The following is a 24106-nucleotide window of genomic DNA, read 5'->3' on the forward strand; positions in this document are numbered from 1 at the left end:
AAATAAATAACATTTACCAACAATGACATATTACTCTACAGAACAGAATTAGCGCAGAACTGACAAATTAGACACGGAAAAAGCTTGTAAGCTTAGCTTGACCAACTATTTGTTTTGTTACGGTAGATTTACTGTTATTTCTGGCCGCGGTTGCCTTTCCCTTCGGTTTACTTGTTGATAGCGTTTTCTTTTCTGGTGGTTCATCATCAGGGATGGATTGGTTTTCACCCTTATCCAAGTGCTTTCTTTTAGTACTTTTTTGTAAAGGATTCTTACTGGACTTTGTTTTCCCATCCTTTAGGTCAATATTTCCTGAATTTAACTGCAGTACGGTTTTCGCTTTTGACATATTATCTACAAAAAAACCCAAAAAGACCATCCCTTTAAAATCCCTGTAATAGACATCGGACCTGTACATCAATCAAGTGCATTCAAGTTTACAATGGATTTACCCCCCTTACCTTCTGAAACACCACAAGTGCTCTTACAGACCCCGTCCCCCACAATATAGATATAGAATTTCATACAAGATAGAAAGCTATTCAAAAATGCAAGATACTACATCATACCCATCATATCCCTTCCAGTTAATATATAAACATGAGTCATTTATGAAGCATGTTCATACCAAAAGTCTTGAAATGCGATTAATAGCAGCTTTAAAGTAGTTGAAAGCTCTAACATTAAAGGTAAGTTCACACAGGGTTTTTTGGATTGGAACCTGAGGCCGCCTTGAGTTCAGATCCAAAAACCGGGTTAGCCGCGACTGAAAGCCGTTGCACTGCACCAGCATGCAGCTGCGCACTCTGCTCCAGATTAGGCCCAATGAATGGGCCTAGTCCGGAGGAGGGAGTTTCTTAAGGAGTAATCGCGAGGCTCCCGGAAAAAAAGACTTGAGTGGCTCCCATTGATTTCAATGGGAGCCGTCTTTTTAGTCAGGGTTTTGAGGCTATATCCGCCTCAAAACCCTGACCAAAAAACCGTGTGAACTTACCCTAACCAATACTTTGTCTTTTTGCTTCTATGTGCCCTGCTTGGTGCTGCTGCTAATCTTTACTGCTGAGGACAGGTTCAAGAGAATCAGTCTCCTTCCCTCTGGTGCAGTGAAAACAGTTACATAGTATAACAGACTCCTTCTGCAGGGGCACTAACTGGTTGATCTTGCACACATCTATACAATTTTAATACACTTGTCATACCATGCAAACAAGTGTCAAATCTTCAGTGAATTATTTTATAACATCCTGGCAAACATTTTTTGATGATCTGTACATTGAACATGCCATTTAATTGTGCAGAAACCCATTTAATAAGTCATTCAAGTTTTATTAAATTTCCACCATACTAAAAGCTACAAAATAAATACAGAATAGTGAGGAAAGACTGTATGAAAAATTACCATTTGGTACATCATCATCAAAGCAGAGTACTGGAACAATCTTTGGTGCTGGGTGAATGCAGGTCGGAACTTGACTCATACTTGGGAAGGCAAATGGTTTGATATGGGGTGCAGCATCATCTTTATAAGTGCAGGAGAACTGAGATCTAATGAGATTTTGCTTAAGCTGAAAAAAAAAAAAAAAATTCATATATTAAACATAAATCTCTAAGAATATTGCGAATTTTCCTATGGAGCCTGTACATTTTTAAATACATTATGAATTCAATATATGCCATAGCTTTGGAGACTGATGCTAAAAATAAAATTATTCATAAAAAATTACCATATATACTTGAGTATAAGCCGACCCGAATATAAGCAGAGAATTTTGCCACAAAAAACTGGGAAAACTTATTGACTCGAGTATAAGCCAAGAGGGAGAAATCCACCTTTGTAGATAAAAAGTCTGGTCATGTGCATTGCAGCTTAGTAACTCCATGGGGATCATAGTAATAGAAGTTAACCCCATCATGTCCCTCACATTAACCCCCTGTGTGCCTCACATAAGAGTTACTAATATGTGGGAAATATGGAGGTAATAATTAGAGTTGAGCGAGTACTGTTCGGATCAGCCGATCCGAACAGCACGCACGCATTGAAATGAATGGAAGCACCTGGTGCTTCCGGTTTGACGGCAGCCGGCCGCTTAACCCGCCGTGTGCCGGCTGCGTGCATTGATTTCAATGCGTGCGTGCTGTTCGGATCGGCTGATCCGAACAGTACTCGCTCATCTCTAGTAATAATTAGTTTCCTTCATTAAGGTCCTTCATTAGTACCCTCATGTGTATCACATATTAGTAACCCTTATATGGGCACACAGGGGTTAATATGAGGGACATGATGGGGTTAACGGTTATTAACATGAGGCCCATGGAGTTACTGAAACTAAATTAATAACCACAAATGCCTGACATTAATAGGCAGAGTAACTAAAGGAAGGTCCCTGTGTGTCACTTTACTGTAGATTCCTCTCCTCCATACAACAGACATCTTCCATAAGACACAATGAATCCTGGCCACTCATCTGCAGGGTAAATGCTAAATCCTAGTGTGTTAAAGGTCCTCTGATGACATCATGACCAAGTGATCGGACTCTGGTGTGGGCGGAGCTACTAGGATTTAGACTCAACCTTATCTGCAGATGTTAAATACCAGTGGCTACAGGACCTTTAATGACATCCCAGTCACGTGACCTCATGACAAGCGAATCGCAGAGCAGTAGCACTAAAGAACCTCCCCCTTCCAGTTTTCTGTGCTCCGTGGACCCTGACCCGTGTATAAGGCGAGGAGAGCTTTTTCAGCATGAAAAATGTGCTGAAAAAGTCGGCTTATACTCAAGTATATACGGTACATTATAAATTAGTGAAGCTTCACTAGCAAAAACTAAAAAACAGAAATACAAGTCGAACTTCTTGGATATCTCACCTTGGGTTTGTTTTTGTCGATGCACTTCTGGGCACGTTGCTTTAAGGGTTTGGGGGATGATTCAGTAGTCTGTTCTGGAGATCTAAAAAAGTAAAAAAAAAAAAAAAAAAGTTTGCATTCAGGTGGATTTACTTAGGTTTATGTATATTATACTTCTATAGTTCCTTTTATATAACGGTGACATTTGTTTAGGCTTATGCTAGGTTCACACCTGCGTTCTTCTTTCCGTTGTGTGCTTTCCGTCTTCTGCATGCCAGAAGACGCAAAGCACAGACCGGGTCCAGCCGTGAGCGGCGGTGAGCGTTTTATGCTCTCCGCCGCGAAACCGGATTTTTTCAACATTAGAAGTTTATTGAAAGTTTTACAAATTTTTACAAAACTGGGGAAAGAAAAAGGGGGGGGAGGGGGGGGGATCATAAACAAAGGAGTCAAATAAAGGCGGAACGCAGGGGTGAAGGGAGGGGAGGGGGCGGGGAAAAAAAAAAAAAAGAAAAAAAGAAAAAGGGGGGTCACAAGGTCAAAAACCAATAAAGAAAAACAATAAACCAAAACAGGCAAACGCTCTGACGCAGCAGAGCTGAAGAACAAAGCATATTCAAAAAATCTCAGAGCAAATGTAAATCAAGTATCATAGGGAGTAGTAACACGTTGAGCAGACAAAACGCACAGGGGGACACTACACAGGGGACACAGAAGGGAAGAGGGAACGGAAGTCGGCAGAATAGTAAAAATGGTTCCAAAGGGCCCAAGTCTGACGATGCTTAGTATCATCCTGTCGGAGCTCAGCAACCAGGGTCTCCATCGTTCGAAGAGCTAGTACTTCATTCAGCCAGCAAATGAGCGAGGGAGGGGTCGTGGACTTCCACAACCTGGGAATGACAGAGCGCGCTGCCACCAACAAAAATCCAAGAAGTCTACAGGTAGGTTTAGAAAACGTCCGGGAGAACAGGGAAAGAAGAAGCGGGGCCGGGTCGTCCTCCAAGTCAATCCCCGTCACCTGCCGAATAACCTGTCTGACCCCAGTCCAGAAAGGGCGTAATAGAGGACACCCCCACCAAACGTGTGCCATCGTGCCGCGGTCGGATAGACATCTCCAGCACCTATCAGAGGTGGAGGGGTAGATATCATGCAAGAGGGCTGGAACTCGATACCATCTGGAAAGTATCTTAAAATTGGTCTCCTGCGCCCTGCATGATATAGAGAAAGTATGACATGCACGAAATGCCGAAGACCACACATCAGGAGGGAATGAGGTCCCCAGTTCCGTCTCCCACCCACCAGTAAATGACGAAAGCGAGTCCTCAGACCCGTCCAGTAAGACCATACAGAAGGGAGACCGTGTGGGAGGGAGGAGTGGAAGAGAAACCGGATTTTTTAATCCGGACACAGAGTACTGCATGTCCGACTCTGTGTCCGGATTAAAAAACCCGGTTTCGCGGCGGAGAGCGCAAAACGCTCACCGCCGCTCATGGCCGAACATCTCTCTCACCCATTCAAATGAATGGGTGAGAGACACTCCTGCAGGTTTCTGTATCCTGCTCTGTTTTATGCAGGAAACGGAAACCTGCACAACGGAGAGGGCAACGCAGATGTGAACGAGCCCTTACAGAAATCCATGCACAGTCTGCATAGACAACCTCATCCAGATATATGTAATGTAATTTTCAGGCGGAAAAAAAAAAACGCAGCAGTATCTGCAACAAAAACTCAGTTTTGCAAATGTACATTTTTGTACCCCAGAACTCTATTTATACATCAGTTAAACAGTTAGTTATAGGAGACATTTCTAGCCAAGGTTTAGAACTAATTTTCATTGGTCTCAAAAGGAAAACAACACCCCCCCCCCCCAAAAAAAAAAAAAAAAAAAAAAAACACGCAATGAGTGTTTAGCTATTGGAAGATTGCTTGATATCAACTAACTGGGTGGTCGGGAAAGTCTATCAACTAACCAGTTTTATGAAAATTTCAGTAGCAACAGATTGTGACAAGCCTGGAAAGTGAAATACCACATTATAATTAGGACAGCATCAAGTTTATGCTTTCATTAACAAGACATTCATCTATTCATAAAAACAAGACAGTTAATCGAGTTACAAGAGTCATCCAGAAGAACGGTTTCTTCTGCTTTGTATTTCTAATGAATGTCATTTGTCTGGATAATTTACCGTACTGGCAAGTTATGTACAAATCCGGCAACTACTGCAGTCACAGCAGTAAATACAACATTACAATATTATAAGGATAGTGAGCATTTTTCACACAACATTAAAATATATAAAGATCCAATACCTAAAGAGTAACAAAAGAGAAATTGCTCCAAAGATTGTATTTTCTTCATCTGCACATAACAAATCGGCTTTGTTTTTGCTGGGAGGGCAGGCAGCTTCTTCATCCAGAAGTATTAGCAATGTTTTTACAGTCTCTCTACCACATAGAGCTGTACCACGGTTTATTGCATGAATTCTAGGCTGGAAATAGAGATAACAAAATCACATTACACAAAGTAAAAGCAACAATAACTAGAAGCCCTCTAGCATTTTTTTTTTTCAAAATGTATTTCTAAAATAAATTAACTCATGCGTGAATAACTATAGGCAAGACTGACATATTATATTATCCTACATACCCGTGCCGGACTGATGCCTGTGGACTGTTCATTCTGAATGGACGAATGAAAGTTTTTAATCCTCAAATCCAAATCTTGGACAACTTCTGTTACAGCTTCACTAAGTGAGTCCCCACTGCCTCTTCCTTTCATTAGATGCATTTTTATTGCTGATAGGATTGGCTCTGCAGCATTTCTAAGTGAAAGAGAGGGGAACTTGTGTCATTTAGTTTGTATTTCAGTTGTCAAAAACTCTACAAAATTCCAATATTTTATATTTTTCTATACAGCAAATAAAGACGGAAGAGGTCTATTTAGCAGCATGAGGAATTACAGCATTAATGACCTAGTAAGTAAACACCACAGCAGTTTTATTAGGATGTGAAAAGAATATCATCATCTCTGGTATATACATTTATTGTATTGCAAGTGTCTATGAAGCCCCAATATCTTGGGTTCTGTTCTAACATCTGTTACATTGGATGGGGATTTTTCCCATCTAAATTATAGACATTAGGATGAAAACATTACGGGACCATTAGGTGATTGGGCTCGGCTGGTTTCAGGCATATGGCAGATCCAGCTCTTCACCCTCCCACCCCCACCCCATCTTTTTTGTTCCTCTGGAGCAGAAAAACGGAAAACACAACTGTAGTGTGAACAGAACTTTAGGGACTTGGTTAAAAGGGTTGTCTTTAAAGGGATTCTACCAGTAAAATCGGTGCTGCAAGAGAACTCATTTAAATACCAACGAAAACCAGGATTTCTACTGAACGGCGATGCAGAGAAGACATCTAAAGGTAGGAAAAGAACCTTTAAGGCTATTCCTACGTGTGATCGCCAAAAAAAAAAAAAAAAAAAAATTGATTTTAATGGTAGAATCCCTTCAAGATGTCTTTAAGGGTGTCAATGATCTAACACTTGGTGCCCACCCTGATCAGCTCATCAGCTGCCAACCAGAGCTACACAGTCCCCAGAGCCAGAAGCCAACAGCTTTGTACACTGTGTGGTTGCTGTGCTAGGCTACAATGGCTTAGATAACATTCAAATGATTAGTTGCCAAGCTGCAGTAGAGTGCTGTGGTCATTATACAGCATAGGAAGAAGTCTGCTCCATTGTCTAGTTTCAGCACTTGTACCAGCTAACATCTGCTCGGACCCCATTGATCTAATATTGATGACCTATCCTAAGAATAGATCATCAATATACAAGCCTGGAAAACCACCTTAGGCCGAGGCCCCACATTGCAGAAAAGCACCTTTTTTGTTACAGATTTTGCTACATTTTTTGAGCAAAGAGTGGCTTGAAAAGGAATGGGAAATATAAAAAAGTACTTCTAATTCTCACCGCTTTTAAATCTTTCCCTAGACAACACCATAAGCCATACAAACTAATTCACAGCAAACACTTCTTTTTGTCACAGTGTACTGTTGGGTAGGTTTGGAAACTAGAAAACCCTTCAGGGTTCTTTGTCTAGATTGATCACAGAATTTGCACAGGTTTTTATTCCTGTATAGTGGACTGCCCTACACCACCTCCATTTCCTGTCACATAGCTGTAATGAAGGACATCACAGCTCAGGTCTCCCCAATTATATACTTACAATTTCTTAGATTATTTAGGAGAATATCGAGAAGGAAAATTGCACAAAGTAGGAGGAATAAGTAAAGCAAAAGAGAAAGAAATATGAAGGCTAAGATGGTATCTCGTCAGAAGCTTAGGAAAAACTGAACTGCAGTACACATAAAAGACCAGGTAATGTACACAGGAACGGAGGGGAGGAAAAAAAGAAAGCCAGAATGCTTCTTTAGAGAGAGTCTATTGGGTCCCAAACACCTCCCAAAATAATCGAGCTCAATAGAGGCCTCGACATAGCAGTAGAAGCATACAAGGGCATCTTTTTGTGAATTTCCAAGTTAGCCTGCAAGTGCAGTGGTAAAAACCTATCCTTCACAGTTTGTAAATCAGAAGTGACCCCCCCCCCCCCCAATCAGGATAAGCTCACCAATTCTAGTGTACAAGTAAAAACTGAGCTACAGGTAGCCTCCTTATTACTGAAGGGACATGCTAAATCTTACACGGTTAAAGCCCTACTCTCAATAGGAAAAACCATTTTCTTGAATGCATAAATCATATAGCAGACAAAACCATCAGATGGCTGAATAGTTCAGAAGTGTGTATTCTCTGAAAGCAATTCTCTGCTGGAAAAAGAATAAAGTACTTTATTAAAAAACAAGGATATGGGCAATTTCCAAGTGCCTGTTAAAATATAAAACGGATTCATAATTACAATTCCAAAAAACGGAAAGAATGTCACATTTTAAACCAGTCTGGACAACATTTCAGAGCGGAGCAATCTCTAAAACAGAGCAGAGTTCTAAAGAGCGATTTATACATTTATAAAAATCAAAATAAAAAAATAAAAAAAAAATCTAAGGAACAATGGTCAGCGACCAAGTAACAAGTGATAGAAGTGCAGTGCCTAAATCTGTGGCGTTTACAACCGCTTTCCTCCATACATCTCTGCTCTAACCAGATACCTTTCCATATAATCTTCAATCCTTACAATTTTGTTCTTTAATCTGCTCTTCACACAACCATTTCCAGTATTACAACTGTGCATCCTCCATTCCTGGGAGCTTCCTGCTCTAACACAACTATCACACCATCGAAACCTGAAAACGCAACCAGAAAACTCTACAATCCTGCTGCTACTGCACTCCCATGTGAACATCATCTTGCCTCAATCTTCTTCTATCTTCCCTTGTATAATGTGAATCCTCAAGGGCAGAGTCCTCTCCCCTCTGAATGACTTTTTGTATGTAAACCTTTGCTATGTGTATAGCATCCTGGAATTAAAGGGATCCTATCATTTAAACTTAATCTTTTGTAGCTCACACATCAAAGTAGCCTTAAGAAGGGCTATTCTTCTACCTTTAGATGTCTTCTCCGCATCACCGTTCCGTAGAAATAGCGGTTTTCGCTGGTATGCAAATTAGTTCTCTCGCAGTACTGGGGGCACCCCCAATGCTGCAAGAGAAATCTCCAGCGCCTCCTCCATCTTCTTCAGGAACATCCTCTTCATGCGTCTTCTTCTAGCGCAGGTGGTGAAACTTGTAGGCCTCCGGCAGAGCCGACTGCGCATGCCCACAGGCCACAAGAAAATGGCTGCTTACTTACTGTGTAAGCGCCCATTTTTCTTTTGGCCACGGACATGCGCAGTCAACTCTGCCCGAGGCCTATAAGTTTCACAGTCTGCGCCGGAAGAAGACGCATGAAGGGGATGTTCCTGAAGAAGATGGAGGCGGCGCTGGAGATTTCTCTCACAGCATTGGGGACGCCACAAGTGCTGCTTGAGTGCTGGGGACCGCCCCCAGTGCTGAGAGAACTCATTTACATACCGGCAAAAAACGGTATTTCTACAGAATGGTGGTGCGGAGAAGACATCTACAGGTAGGAGAAGAATAGCCTTCTTAAAGTTATTCCGACATGTGAGCTACAAAAAAAAAAAAAAATTAAATGATAGGATCCCTTTAATCATTCAGTAAAATAATAGTGTATATACCGTATGTATTCCTAGATCTTAGGAAAGTAAGGGAAGGGGTAAATGGGACATTTCATTTTTTATTAAAGAAGTTATTGAGGCAAAATCCACCTAAAAATCTGCTTTAAATTCCTCCTTGCGAACAAATGCCAACTTCATGGAAGTGTACTGAAAGTTGTGAGAAGCAGTTTAAATACTTAACATTATCCTTCATGTATATTATGTGCTGAATTCAGATAACGGTTCCATTAGTTCTGGCACAGTTATCTCTACACTGTCTGAGGGGCAGGCGTTACAGCTCAGCATCATTGCCAGGCTGTGAGAAAGGCTCCCCCTTCCTAACTGTACTGTAACAGTCTTGTACTGTCAGAGAGGCGGTCATTACCCCACAGTGATGATACTGAGCTGTGAAGAACACCCCCTCTGACAGTACAAGGCTATGATAGAATACAGTCGGAAGGGCATGGGGGTTGGGGTGGTTGTTGGGTTTGAGCGTTGCTTACAGCCAACGATGACGCTAGGCTGTAAGGCTATCCATTCTGAAAGAGGAGAGATCTCTGTTCCGAAATTAACTGCACCGTTATCTCCAGGGCACATACCGGGAAAACCGACTGAATTCAATGAATTCATTGCACTGTTGGCTTTCTAGTGGTATATAATACTACACATTGATGAGGACATGATAGGTCTTCTTTAACGTTCTCCCTTAGTAATAGGAGGTCCAATACCCTGGGACCCCACAGATCAACTATTCAAAGCCAAGTAATGTTTCCACTTCACAGGCCAGTGATGTCACCTTCATTATTCACATAGCCTGTTTGTAAAGCAGTCCCATTCAAGAAAACCAAACACAAACCGTACATGTGGATAGCATTCAGTGAAGAGGTCACAGGCTCAACCAAAAAGTTGATCAGAAGATGAACCGTGTGTCAGACTCCACTAGTAGCAGTTTTGGTTCGTACATGTTTAGTTGGGGTGGCAGACTGCTGGTATAGATTATTAGTTTTACAATCTTGAAAAACCCCTTTAAATGTCAGGTTTTGCTGTCCGCTTGAAAAGTCGGACATCTTTGGGAATGGACACTTAAGGACACCCACGGACATTAAAAGAACACACCCGATGTCCATTTAAATCAATGCAAAATGTCACGGACACAGATAGTGTCCAATGCTAATAACCGCACAAGATTTTTCACGGACATTAGCAGCGGACACTAGCTGTCGGACACCGACGGTAGTGCGAATGCCCCCTAACAGTTTAGCAACTCCCTGCACTTTCGTATTAATAGCAGTTAACCCCATCATGTCCCTCACATTAACCCCTGTGTGCTTTACATAAGGGTTACTGATATGCGAGATATATGGAGGTAAAAAGTAAATCTCTTCATTGGAGTCCTTTATTAGTGGCTCCATACACAGGTCCTATATCCCAGTCCCAGTCAATTCATTATTAATGTACAGGTCAAGGATAACTATACCCGTGCCATTTGTGTGCAGGCTAAGGCTGAGGTCCCCAGTTACAGAAAAGCAGAGTTTTTTGCTGTTACTAAAAGTAAATTAAATAACCAAAAATGTCTGATATTAATAGGAATAGAACTCCCCCCCCCCCCCCCCCCAAAAAAAAAAAAAAAAAAAAAAAAAACACAATAAAAAGAAAAACACCCCACCACACTTTTCTGGCAGGCGCTTTCTTCCTTCTCCTCCAGGAGCCTTTACAGGGATGCACACGGAAGGAACTCCACGTAACATGTAGTGTCCTTGTTCTGTACAGTGATGAGCTCCACCTCCTGGGCTTTCCTTACCCCTCTCATTGGTGAGCAAAGAGGGCAGCCAGGGAAGGGGGAGCTCCTAGGCCAGCATCTTCTTTTAATACTTGCAAGTCCCATGCTGGCTGCTGTGCCAGAAAACTATGCCTCATGTGCCACTATTGGCACGTGTGCCAGGGGTTGCCCACCAAAGTATACAACAATGAGCCATTTAACTAAAGGGTTACAATATGAACAAAAAAACAAAAAAAACAAAACACAAACAAACTACCTTGTACTATGTGTTTCTCCAAGTATCTCTTCTAGTCTGTCAATAAAGTGAACGAACTGCGATAGACCTTTTATGTGCTTTCTTAATGGATCAGTTTCAGATGGAGCATAACCTTTTCCACCAAGCTCCACCGCTCTAATGAAGGAGGTAGCTACCTGTAGTTGAATAAAAAAAAAAAATTAAAAAAAAAGTGAAACTTTATATACATACACATTTATTTAAAGTGGTTTTATCAACTTTTGAAGAAAAAGGGTCAGTTCTAAAGGGAGAACAGAAAATCGTGAAAAAAAAACTGACATGAGACCAAGACGAAAAGTTTAAAGAGAAATTAGGAACTTGCTCACAGTCCCATAACATACCAGGAATAGGGACATCTGCTTATTCACTGATGCATGTTTAAGGTCTGTGAAAGCTTCTCTACCGAGTCCTCTTTCTGGGCAGTTAATAACTTGGGCAAGGGCAAGATCGTTCTTAGAGTTCACCAAAAGGCTTAAATAGGAACAAAATATTCTTTTTACAACTTCTTTCACCTGCAACATAAAAGAAAAATAAGAATTGTGTTTAAAGTTATCCGCAGATTTTAAAGGACTAAGGCTTTTATTTTCATGAATTACCTTTACAAAATCCATGTTATTTTTACAAGGGGTTGATACAGACAAACAACTGTAGTCTGCGCCTTCTGACTGATGCGAAAAGAGGAACTCCTGTAGCTGGACCTGTGAAGAATCACAATGCTAGATGTTTATAACCAGAAGCAGACTTGCATTTCCGGCACCTGTACAGTAGGTACAGCAGTTTGACCCCCGCGTTAGGTCACATAATGCTTAAAATTTTTACCTCTTATGACCGAGCAGAATCTGTGCAATATAATTGCAGAATATAGTGCAGCTACTAAACTTTATAGATTTTATAATGGTATATCCCTATTCCAAAGGAAGGTTTATTATAAAACATGCTTTGCAGGCAATTTTTTAGTGATGTGACCTATGACTTAACCTGAAATTCCATATAGTTTTACTGGTTACTCACAGAAGAGATGTCTACTCCTGGAGAATCATCAGATTTGCAGAATGCTGCATGCAAGTCAAGAAGATCCAGTGAATTGCAGCTCTTCAGAAGTTGGTCATACGTTTTCCTGACAGGTTCATAATTCTCGGGGGCTGGGCTGCCATCACTGTTCAGTCCAAGTTTATCTTTTATCAAGTGTTTCCATATGAGCAGGACACTGCTGAGGGAAGCTGTATACCCAATGCCATTCTAGAGGTGAAAAAAAAGGCATACAATTATACCATCATACCCTTTTAACCCAAAAGTATTTCCAAGAGGGCTCAGATAATCACACAATCATTCTGAAGGAGTTAAATAAACACTAATATTTTAAAGGGGTTATTCCACAAGGCAAGAATGGGAGGTCCTTTTCCCTGCTGCACATTTAGCCCGACTACAGCCAGGTGGTGAAGAGCATCCTCATTCACTTCAATTGTAGCACCTTGGCCATCTCCAGCACTGAATGGGAGCACTGTATACCACTAGTCATGCCTACATTCAGCCTGGTTGCAGTCATGCTGAATGCACAGCGGGAGTTAAGGATCTCCCCCCACCCCATTCTTAGGATCAGTGGTTGTCTTTGTGGTCAGACCCCACTCCAATCAGATATTTACCCTCTATCCTATGGATAAAGAATAAATACTTTTCATGGCATAACTCCTTTCACAAACTTTGCATAAATGAATAGAGGCAAACACTGTATAAAAAACTTTGTAATACATCTTATTTGAAGCATATGCTTCTGTCACCTCCTATCTGATTCCATTTCTCTGTCATTTTTGGCAAAACTGACGTCATTCTAAAATCTCTCCTATATCCATCTTAAAATGGACTGAAGGTCATATCAGGTTACGCATGTCTATAGAAATCTATCCCGGATTGTTGCTGGCGTTGTGGTACCCGTCCAGTGCATATCTTCCATCTCTTCTGGACTTGTCCTTCTCTCCAGCCTTATTGGCGCCAGATCCAGGGCCTTTTGGAATGATTACTGGGGATTAGAGATGAGCGAACACTGTTCGGAACAGCCGTTCCGAACAGCACGCTCCCATAGAAATGAATGGACGTAGCCGGCACGCGGGGGGGGGGGGGGGGGGGGTTAAGCGACCGGTCGCCGGCAAAGTGTACGTGCCAGCTGCTTCCATTCATTTCTATGGGAGCGTGCTGTTCGGATCGGCTGATCCGAACAGTGTTCGCTCATCACTACTGGGGATTAGTCTGCCCTTGTCCCCCAGGACCTATCTCCCTCCTATTAAACTGCCAAGCACTCCCTACGCCTTCTTTTACTTCTCCTCACTTCCACTAGGTGCTTGATAGCCAAGCATTGCCGGCAGTCCACCCCAAGTTGTACGCTATAGGATTAGGGATGCGAGATCACTGGAGCATTTACAGCTTTGCTCAATAATGAAGAGGAGAAGTTCCATGAAATATAGGACCCATGGGACGCATTTTAGGCTTCTCAGCCTCTCTGACCTGATATCATCTAGACCTCCCCTTCCTATGTGGTTGTTCTCCCTTATTTTTGCCCTTTTGTTCTCCTGTCCCATCATACCCTGTCTTATGGTCAGTTGTTTTGCCTGTGTGACCTGTTTTTAAGTTTTTATTATTTTGTTCCAACATTTGGTTTTACCTTATTTGTGTATTATACCGCTTTCCTTCCAGTACAGTTCTTATTTTGGCATTGTCTTATTGTTGTTCCTCTTTATTGATAAAAATCCTTAAATAAACAGTAAAAAAAAAAAAAAAAAAGCGAGTATTTTTACCTTTTTATTGACGTCAGCCACAGCCAGCTGCAACATAAGCAGCATGTTGTCTGCTCCACATACAGTTGTCCTCTCACATTCACACACAAGGGACCAATTCCGTCTGAAACATTTGATCAACTCCAACACATTTTGCTGAGGAGCTGCCATTGTAACCTGGAACAGGGTGTAGATTTGGAGATTAGTCAAATTATGCAGAATTGTCTATTACAATACTAAAAGGGAGCCAATCCCCAAAACCCAACATATCAGCACGCAGATTGGTTTTAGTAACCTGAATCAATGTCGTTGCCACCTTTTGACAATATATAAATGAGCCCTTTGGAGCAAAAACGCCCTCATTGCTCCAAACCGCTCGGTTGTACATTGAAAAACACAGTTCTAGCTCAACAGAGGTACAGATACACATGGGGGAAAACATGGTGGGGCTGAGGTGATTTGTTGGATTCTGGAGACAGACTTTTACAGAGAACCTTTCAGGTCCTTTTCGATGTGTGGTATTATATACCGCTAGAGAGCCAACAGTGCACAGAACAGTTGGCTTTAGCCTGGCGTCATCACTGAGTGGTATGGAACGCTCCCTGCTGACAGTACAAGTCTATGGAAGAATACTGTGGGGGGAGGGGTAGAAGGCGGGAATTTCTCACAGCCCAGCGAAGTCAGCACATTTTACAGTAGAAAGATAGCGGTGTCGTTAATTTTGGCACTGATATCTCCAGCACGATACTGGGAAAGCCAACAGCGTGCTGAATTCTGCACACTGCTTTCTAGAGATACAGAATACCACACACTGAAAAAGGCATGAAAGGGCCTCTAAACAAAATTTTATAAAAGTCTTAATATAAGGGAAGAAAAAAAAAAAAAAAGTGGAAAACAATCACCAAGATATTATGACCTTTCACTATGACATTTATGATAGTTCTGTAAGTTTACACATATCCATAGATGCCTAGACCATAATGACCAGGCACTGCATCACACTTTACATCTAAGATGAAACCCATAACACAGAGACTGGACCATCTACAGAGAAGCCGTCAGAGATTTGGGACACTAAACCACCTTCAGGTCCTTATGGACTTTGGGTTTAGTGTCCTATATAGCCATTCTATAAAGCTGCGTGTACCCACATTAACAAAAAAAAACCTTAATACTTACCAAGAGGTAGAATGATTGACACCCCTAAGAGTCAATAAAGTCCACAGTTGTCAGGCGTGTCCATCATAAAATGGATCGCATGCTCTGCTATTTTAGGAGTTGCTTATGTATGTATCAATGGGGTTTTTACATGAACATAACTTAATTGTCTACAGATTTAACTATGATTAATCATTTTTGTAAATATAAATAGTTAAAGCGATCCTATCATTAAAGGGATTCTACCACTAAAACACTTTTTTTTCTAGTTACCACGTCGGAATAGCCTTTAAAAAGGCTATTCGTCTCTTACCTGTAGAAGTGCTCTCCGCCGCGCCGTTCGTTCAAAATACCGGTTTGTACCGGTATGCTAATGAGTTCTCTCGCAGCGATGGGGGAGTCCCCATCGCAGGAGCAGCGATGGGGGCGTCCCCATTGCAGCTCGAAAACTCACCGCAGCGCCGCCTCTCCGGTCTTCGGTGTCCTCCCCTTGCCTCTTCAGCGTCTGTCGGACGCCTGTGCAGTATGCTCTCTGTTCGGCGAAGATTGCCGAACGTACTGCGCATAAGTTCGGTGCCCGCACTATGGCTGGGATCGCAATTTCGCGCATGCGCAGTACGTTCGGCAATCTTCGTCGAACAGAGCGTACTGCGCAGGCGTCCGACAGTACGCTGAAGAAGCAAAGGGAGGACACCGAAGACCAGAGAGGCGGCGCTGCGGTCAGTTTTCGAGCTGCAATGGGGACGCCCCATCGCTGCTCCTGCGATGGGGACGCCCCCATCGCTGCGAGAGAACTCATTAGCATACCGGTATAAACCGGTATTTTGAACGAACAGCGCGGCGGAGAGCACTTCCACAGGTAAGAGACGAATAGCCTTTTTAAAGGCTATTCCGACGTGGTAACTAGAAAAAAAAGTGTTTTAGTGGTAGAATCCCTTTAAACGCAATTTTTTGTGACTAACACATAGGAACAGCCTTAAGAAAGGCTATTCTTCTCCTACCTTTAGATGTCTTCTCCGCACTGCCGTTCGATAGAAATCCCAGTTTCCCCGTGGCCACAAGAAAAGTGGCCTCTTACACAGTAAGTAAGCGGACATTTTATTGTGGCCTGTGGGCATGCGCAGTCGGCTCTGCTCAAGGCCTAGAAGTTTGACGCCCCAGCGCCAGAAGAAGACGCGTGAAGAGTCCTCTCGCAGCATTGGGGACGCCCTCCAGTGCTGCGAGAGAACTCATTTGCATACCATGTCTTCTCCGCCCCGCCGTTCGGTAGAAATCCCGGTTTTTATCTGTATGCAATAGAGTTCTCTCGCAGTACTGGGGGCGGGCCCCAGCGCTCAAACAGCCCTGGGGGCGTCCCCAATGCTGCGAGAGAACTCTCCAGCGCCGCCTCCATCTTCTTCAGGAATGGCCTTTCACACATCGTCTTCCGGCGCTGGGGGTCAAACTTCTAGACATCGGATGACTGCGCATGCCCGCCGCCACAGGAAAAATGGCTGCTTACACAGCAAGTAAGCAGCCATTTTCTTGTGGCCTTTCTTGTGACCCCCAGCGGCGGAAGAAGACGCGTGAAAAGGCCATTCCTGAAGAATACAGAGGCGGCGCTAGAGAGTTCTCTCACAGCATTGGGGATGCCCCCAGTGCTGTTTGAGTGCTGGGGCCCGCCCCCACCCTTGCGAAACAACTAATTTGCATACAGACAAAAACTGGGATTTCTACCAAACGGCGGCGCGGAGAAGACATCTAAAGGTAGGAGAAGAATAGCCTTTCTTAAGGCTATTTCTACATGTTGGTCACAAAAAAATTGTGTTTTAATGATAGGATCCTTTTAAGGATTATGCAGCATTTAAATATTTTTCTCTAACCCTCTAAATGGGTTTTTTTTTTTTTTTTGTTAAATGTAGATTGTGAGCCCCACATAGAGCTCACAATGTACATTTTTCCCTATCAGTAAGTCTTTTTGGAATATGGGATGGAAATTCATGCAAACACGGGGAGAACATACAAACTCCTTGCAGATGGTTTTTTGCCCTTGGCTGGATTTGAACACCAGGACCCAGCGCTGCAAGGCTGCAGTGCTAACCACTGAGCCACCGTGTGGCCCCTCTAACCCTCTAAATGGTGACAGTCTGTTGTCTTCATTGGTTGCCAGTGGATATGACCACGAATACAGGATCTTTCTATGGTCAACATTTGTCAGAAACCCAGCCAAGATTTCCTTATTCAAATGAAAGATGGATCTGCAACACTCCTCTTCATTAATAAAACTTCTGCAGACCTCAAACAGCTATGAGTAAGAGACCAAGACGGTCTTGAAACGCGTCAGCGATGTTATACTGACAGCGGTTTTTATTGCTTCTTTTTTGTATTTGTTGTTTTTTCTATCTTTTGTATGGAGTTTTGTATTGTCCTATGAAATGGAATTAAAGATGAAGTTTTATTAATGAAGAGGAGTGTTGCAGATCCATCTTTCATTTGAATTGGGATTGACATTACCTTGGCCTTGGAGTCCCGAAGGCAGCGGATCGTGCACCTCACTGAGAAATTTGTACAGGTGAGCTGTTTTGTGACTAAAGTTTTTGATATATTGGACAAGATTTCCTTATGGTAGCCAGGTTACCTTCTCCTGCATGTAGTGTCTCTGCCTGATGGCCTGTCAGAAACCAAGCCATGACCTTCTTATTGTTGACAAGTCTCAGACCATAGAAAGTTCCTACCTTCATAGCTTATCCTTAGGGTGGTCCACTGTCATGGAGGAGGGTAGGACCTGCCCCATAATCATCAGAACGGAGTCCCCCTCAGCCTGCACTCTGTTCTGTGCATGAGGCCTAAAATGGTTGGGAGGAAAATTTTAAAACTCTGCAGGCTTTTTGGTCAGGCTTTTGAGGCCGAATTTGCCTCAAATAAAAAAAATAAAATAAAAATAAAAAAGATTTATTCAATGATACACTCCCTATGAGAAGCACATCAGGCACCAAAATTAACTGCGCTTGTTGCTTGGGAATGGTGGGGACTAGAGAGAAAATTCCAAATGCGCTGGAATCAGTAGAGTGGTACCAAACAACAACAGCAAAGAAGCTGAGTTGTTGAAGGTTATCTTTAAAGGGATCTTATCATTCAGAAGTAATTTTTTTCTGCATAACACGTCAGAATAGCCTTAAGAAAAGCTATTTGTCTCCTACCTTTAGAAGTCATCTCCGGCCCACCGTTTGGTAGACAAACCGTGTTTTACTGGTATGCAAATGAGTTCTCTTGCAGCACTGGGGGCATCCCCAATGCTGCGAGAGAACGCTCTCCAGCGACGCCTCCATCTTCAACAGCAACCGCCTCTTCTGTCATCTTCTTCTGGCTGGGGGTCACACTCCAGCGCCTGCACAGTCGGCTCTGCCATCGGGACGCAGGTAAGAGCCGAGTGCACAGGCCAGCCGGCGGCCATATTTTTGGAGGCCGCCTACGGGCGCACGCACAGTTCCAATATATGGCCGCCGGCCTGTGCACTCGGCTCTTGCCTGCGTCCCGATGGCAGAGCCAACTGCGCAGGTGTCAGTGTGACCCCCAGCTGGAAGAAGACGACAAAAGAGGCGGTTGCTGTTGAAAATGGAGGCGTCACTGGAGAATTCTCTCGCAGGCCGGAGACGACTTCTAAAAGGTAGGAGACGAATAGCCTTACTTAAGGCTATTCCGACGTATTAGGCAGAAAAAATTACTTCTGAATGATAGGATCCCTTTAAATAATGTAAAGCGCTGGACTTGTTGGAGGTGGTTAAAGGTCCTTTTTAAGGATTCATTGACACAATCATGTGTACAGTTAGCTAGCACATTGACCCACTCATTTCTATAGCCCCATACACACAACCATGTATGGGTATGTACCTGTGGAGTACAATCATGACCGGCACCCACAGTTGTGTACATGCCGCCTAAGGTTACGACCTCACGTTGCAGAAAAGCAGGTATTTTTGGCTGCAGGGGTTTTTTTTTTGAGCCAAAGCCAAGAAAGGCAACAAAAGGAATGGGATATATAGGAAACCCATATACTCTCCCTTCTGCATGACCCGTACACTTGGACAGGCATATACCATTCAACTTTCCCTCTAGCATAGCCACTTGAATGGTATCCCAGCTTTACGCTATAGACTTGGTTATGTATATAATGGAGCCATTACGTGCATGGCCCCCTCCCCACAATCATGCTCTATGTAGTCACAGCCCAGGCTGCAGTAGTCTGTCTGAACAGGCTCTTAGATCAGTTCAAAATGAATGCTTAGGTTTTTTAGGAGCCAGGTCACACAATAATAATATAACAACGAGATACTTGAGGACAAGTTATATGGACGACTTCATATCGGAGATAATCCCATTGCAATGCCCTGTCAGCTGCACTTACACTAAAGCGAACAAATAACTCGTCTACCCTAGAGAAACGAGCAAGCCCCCCCGGCGCCCCTTCTATCCTGTGCCATGCAGTATATACTATATACCTGTGTAGTCGGGGCCAGTGCCGAGACCTCAGCGCACCCGGCCGCTCGGATTCTCCTAAATTTCAGCTGCTACAACGGCCCCTCGCACATAAACATAGATTTAAATGTCTATACGTCACCGCCGCCCTGGCCAATCAGAGGACGTGACCCAGAACCCCGGATGTAGTATGTGCTAGTGGCGTCACAGGCTGCAGCTACAAATCTGCTGGCGGGAGCGGGGAGCACGGTGTGTATGGCCCGCTGTGAGGGGCAGCATTGCCTTGTGCATGATGGGGGCTGTATAAAGGAGCGCTTTATGTGGGAGAGGGTGACTGCTAGGCAGTGCATGAGTTGTCTGCTACCCTGCTCACTACTTACCTCACAGGTCTCTCCTCAGACTCTCGTGATTGCGGTCCAGTTGTTAAAGGGAACGTTCAGGTTATTTTCCAGCAAGTCTATGGGCTCGGTCATCTGTCTGAGGTCATTGTGACTATGGACTGGCCGAGTCTCACCTATACAGGACTGCTCAGTACATCTGGTTATGACAGGGGTTGCCCCATGTTATTCCTCATCTGTACAATGGGGGTAACTTCATTACTAGTGCCAGTCTGACCAGAGCTTTGCTCTCCATGTTTTTCAGATCGAGACCCCTTTATAGTCTCTGCAGTTAAGCGGGGGGCATTATGGAGTTCCTTTTCTGCCCTCATAGATGTGCATTGTTATATACTGCTGGAAACCCAACAGTGCACTGAATTCTGGGGTATACGCGTTAGTTTTGGTATTTCTATTTCCCCGCTGTAGGAAAGGCATGCCTTACTGCCTAGTGTCATTGCTGGGCTTTGCCAGTACAAGTCTTTCCAGCCGCACCGGTCGCTCCAATTCCTGGATAATTATAGACCATTATACAGTCTGCTCTAGTGTTCTGACAACTGTCTCAGCTGTTTAACCCCTCAGATGCTGCAGTAAATTCAGACTGACTCGTGTGAGTAAAATGAAAAATGTAAAAGGGCTGGTCCAACGTATAATGAAGTGCACACCTTACCATCTAGAATTAGTTCCACTGGGGGGCCTAAGACACTGTAGTGATCGTGAAGTTATCACCCTTCCATCGATAGGGGATTATTTCTTCCTCCTGAACTTGCTCCGGGAACCGTACCTCTACGCTAGTTTATCTGGATACCAGACTAATATTCAAAGATCCAAGGCCTTATCTCTTTGTCGCCCTCACTAGTTTCCGCTCTCACTACTTCTTTCCTTTCCAGTAAGCCACAACTTTCTGCACTACCTTGGGGTTCAGCTGATGAATAACCAGGCCAACAACCTTCACCCTGTTCTTTCCATTTGGGAAGGGGGTGGGGGGATCTGGAGATGAGATCCAGGGATTCTTCACATGGTTCAGTCGCTGCAATATTTTCAAGATGAAAATCCTCCCTCAAATTCTGTATCTCCTTCAAGTCCTGCTGGTTCTGTTTCCCAGAGACTTCTTTAACTGAATCTCATCTCTGCTTACCAAATTCATTTGTGACACTCCAGTTCCTTTCCTGAGGACCACCCCTGGACTAGACCACAGAGTATTGGGAACAAATAAGCATGGTTTGTTTTTTCACCTTTTCCAGACTCCTTGCCAAAATCTATAATTTCTGGACAACCCATTTAAAGAGGACCTTTCATCACTTGGGGCAAATGCGGTTTTATATACCGCTAGAAAGCCGACAGTATGCTGAATTCAGCGAACTGTCGGCTTTCACGATCTGTGCCCCAGGTGAAGAGCTATCAGTGCCGGTACCGTAGCTCTTCACTGTGGGAAGGGCTTTCCTGACAGTCAGTCCGGAACGTCCTTCCTCACAGCAGTGCCTATAGCGCTGTACTGTGAGAGCGGGGAGGAACGCCCCCTCCAGATAGTACTTGTCCATAGGCGTTCCTCCCCACTCTTACAGTACAGTGCTATAGGCACTGCTCTGAGGAAGAGCGTTCCTGACTGTCAGGAACACCCTTCTGACGGTGAAGAGCTACGGTACCAGCACCGATAGCTCTTCACCTGGGGCACAGATCGTGAAAAACACCAGTGCGATGAACTCAGCGCACTGTCGGCTTTCTAGCAGTATATAAAACTGCCTGTGCCCCAAGTGTTGAAAGGTCCTCTTTAAAGGGTTGTACAAATCACAGAGGAGGCCGGGGGAAGATGAAACATTAAAAAAAAAAAAAATCTTACTTTCCTGTCCGCAGCACTCCAGTAACAACTGCTGATGTCCATGCGGGCACTCTGGTGTCCTTCGCCACTGGAAATGCTGCATATCATCCTGTGGGGCTTTAGCCTAAAGAAGTTTTCTGGGAAAGTCCATAAGTATCATGATCCTCAAACACCTCTTTAATATGTTATCAGCTTATGCTTCATAAAAAAAATAATAGTTTTTCTCTGGTATTTCAGTATTTCAGGAAGCAATGCAGCAAAGAATGAAACAAGACTCGACGAGAAATGCTACATACACAGTAGACTGTGAAGACTTTGTACATGTGGTGGAGTTTAATCCTTTCGATTCTGGGGGTGTAGGCTCCTTGATCGCCTATGGTGGCAATAACTATGTAGTTGTTGCTTCTTGCCGATTTCAGGTATGTGCATCATTTGTAATATAAATTTATACACACTACGCTGAAAATGAAAAAAAATACACAGAAATACTAAATATACTATTTCCCTACAGGTGCCCATACACCTTCAGTAGCTGTTTGGCTGATGGATATTCTCTACTCCCCCATCCACATGTGCTTGACATAGCATGCATGTGTTTTCAAAAGGGAGATGAGAATAAACAATTGTCAAACTCTGAGTCAGCTAATCTCCATTGGGAACATAGGATTGGTTAGGTTGAAATTTATTGTGTACAATCCTCATTTTTTCCTGATCTCTGCCATTGGGGGAGATACAGGTCAACTGTGTATGCATACCTCAAGTATCCCATCTTGCTTATAGGGAATGTGTTACCAGAAAATTACCTTTTTTTATAAATTAAGTTTTATGGTAAACATATTTTAAATAATTTTTGGGGAGGTTTTTTAATTTCATCAGGGTTTTTGGTCAGGATTTTGAGATCGTATCTGCCCCGTGTGATCTTACTCTACAACTGACAACCATCTGTGACCTTTCGTTATCCATAGACATTAATGTTAAAACATAACAGACACCAACATAAGTCCGTTATTTGGAATTGACCCAAAAGTTCTGCACCCTGATTTATGTCTGCCAAAATAATGGACCTGTGACGGATTTGGTGAAAACTTTCACTAATGGACAGCACATCAAATCCCATTGAAATCAATGGGATTTTTAACACATTTTTGACAGATTCATTAGTATCCATTTTTAATATTTTCTGATGGATGCTATAAATGGACATTAACAATGGTGGTGTGAACACCTCCTTAGGAATTAAGTCAGTAGCTTTTTTCAGGATTTAGAGGATCTGCCTCTGACCATGAATTCCAGGTATTTGTGAAGGAGTTGGTATCATTCGGGATGTGGCAAAATAGAGGAGGTTTTGCTTTGGCCTACCGACTATAGTAAAGTAAGCAGAAGAATAAAGTTTGGAGCAAAAGTACTGTAAGGAAGAGGACAGTAGCAAACAAGGATGGAAGTAAAACCAGGTTTCAGTCCATGACTTGTGAATAACAAATGCCAGCTCAAACAAGCTCCAAATCAGTCCAGGACCCCACTCCTGACAGAGGTTCCTTGGATCTTTAGAGGTTCATCTGAACTCGGTTGGGAAATGCTGTCCAGTGTCAGCCATGAGAGTGATCATTTGCCTTAGCTCTTTCCATTAAAATTGAGACTTGCATATAAACTTGAAAAAAAATATCAATTTTACTTTTGGCAAAATTGCCAAGCTCTTATAGATATAATCTGCATTAGAAAATACAGTGCATTATGAATCTTGCCTTATTCATAATTTACAGCTTGAGTTATAGCCAGGAACTGCATTCATACTTCTGCTGGTAACAATAGGAAACAGTGGACAAGCATGTTAATAGACATGTCATTAACAGCTTTGTGGAGCTACACAAATGTAGGGGTGGGGGATTTAGCATTTCCTACATCAGATTACAGTACAGAGCTTGCCAGAATACAGATTTGCAAACCAAACTTTGTGCAGACTTGGAGCAAGCACGGAACAGTGGAAGATTTCAGCCCCAAAACTTGCAAATAGTTATGAGTGGTGGGAAAAGCCCTTAAGTTATAGGACCTGCTTTTTTAGCAGCAACCTGCACATGAGTTTGTGTAAGGGAGGGAAGAGCTTTGTGCTGTTAAAGGTGTCTGATAAATGTTAATATGTTCATTTTAGGTACAAACCTATATTTGACTGATCACCATACATTTATGGAATGCCATTTTGATCCTTAAAGGGGTTTTCTGGGATATGTTAAAATCTCACTAAGCATCAAGGGTGAGCTAAAATAAAAGAAATGACGCTCATGGTTTGGGTGGCGCGTCCTCTTCTCCGCGGACTGCCCAGGACAGAGATGCAAAGGTTCAAGTGTCACTCAGCAGTCACTTATTGGGTAGTAGTAACATCACTGCTGTTATGTCATTGGTACCCAACATATGATCGTTGAGGCCATCTGATCCTATGCACTTCCTGCTGGGGCAGTACATGGAGCA

At 43.1% G+C, this 24106-nt stretch overlaps 2 protein-coding genes across 3 annotated transcripts in view; one reads left to right on the plus strand and one right to left on the minus strand.

The window, feature by feature from the left end:
* Window positions 1-41: 41 nt before the first annotated feature.
* On the minus strand, window positions 42-19554 carry PARPBP (PARP1 binding protein). Its single transcript, XM_075276343.1, has 11 exons — window positions 19474-19554; window positions 13859-14014; window positions 12081-12308; window positions 11666-11767; window positions 11411-11581; window positions 11052-11206; window positions 5493-5667; window positions 5156-5334; window positions 2867-2948; window positions 1400-1565; window positions 42-354 (listed from the first exon to the last, which is right to left on the minus strand). The coding sequence occupies exons 2-11, from the start codon at window positions 14006-14008 to the stop codon at window positions 68-70; spliced, it is 1695 nt and encodes a 564-aa protein (XP_075132444.1). The 5' UTR covers window positions 14009-14014; window positions 19474-19554; the 3' UTR covers window positions 42-67.
* A 70-nt stretch (window positions 19555-19624) lies between these two features.
* Window positions 19625-24106, plus strand: part of NUP37 (nucleoporin 37) — a 37677-nt gene continuing 33195 nt past the window's right edge. The window contains exons 1-2 of one of the 2 annotated variants that reach the window (XM_075274567.1): window positions 19625-19703; window positions 21889-22062. In XM_075274567.1, coding sequence (XP_075130668.1) covers window positions 21895-22062 — 168 coding nt within the window. In that variant the 5' untranslated portion in view covers window positions 19625-19703; window positions 21889-21894. Of the gene's footprint in view, window positions 19704-21880; window positions 22063-24106 lie in introns of both variants that reach the window. The other variant, XM_075274568.1, reaches the window with a different exon arrangement.

The sequence above is a fragment of the Leptodactylus fuscus genome, chromosome 5, assembly GCF_031893055.1.
Source record: "Leptodactylus fuscus isolate aLepFus1 chromosome 5, aLepFus1.hap2, whole genome shotgun sequence".
Classification (NCBI taxonomy): Eukaryota; Metazoa; Chordata; class Amphibia; order Anura; family Leptodactylidae; genus Leptodactylus; species Leptodactylus fuscus.

Bases quoted from the DNA above. Each gene is read 5' to 3' on its own strand.
- PARPBP (XM_075276343.1), bottom strand. From the start codon at position 14,008: ATGGCAGCTCCTCAGCAAAATGTGTTGGAGTTGATCAAATGTTTCAGA. The intron at 11,582-11,665 runs GTAATTCATGAA...TTTATGTTGCAG, and splicing joins ATAACATGGATTTTGTAAAG to GTGAAAGAAGTTGTAAAAAG. The intron at 5,668-11,051 runs GTAGTTTGTTTG...TCTTTCACTTAG, and splicing joins GGAGAAACACATAGTACAAG to AAATGCTGCAGAGCCAATCC.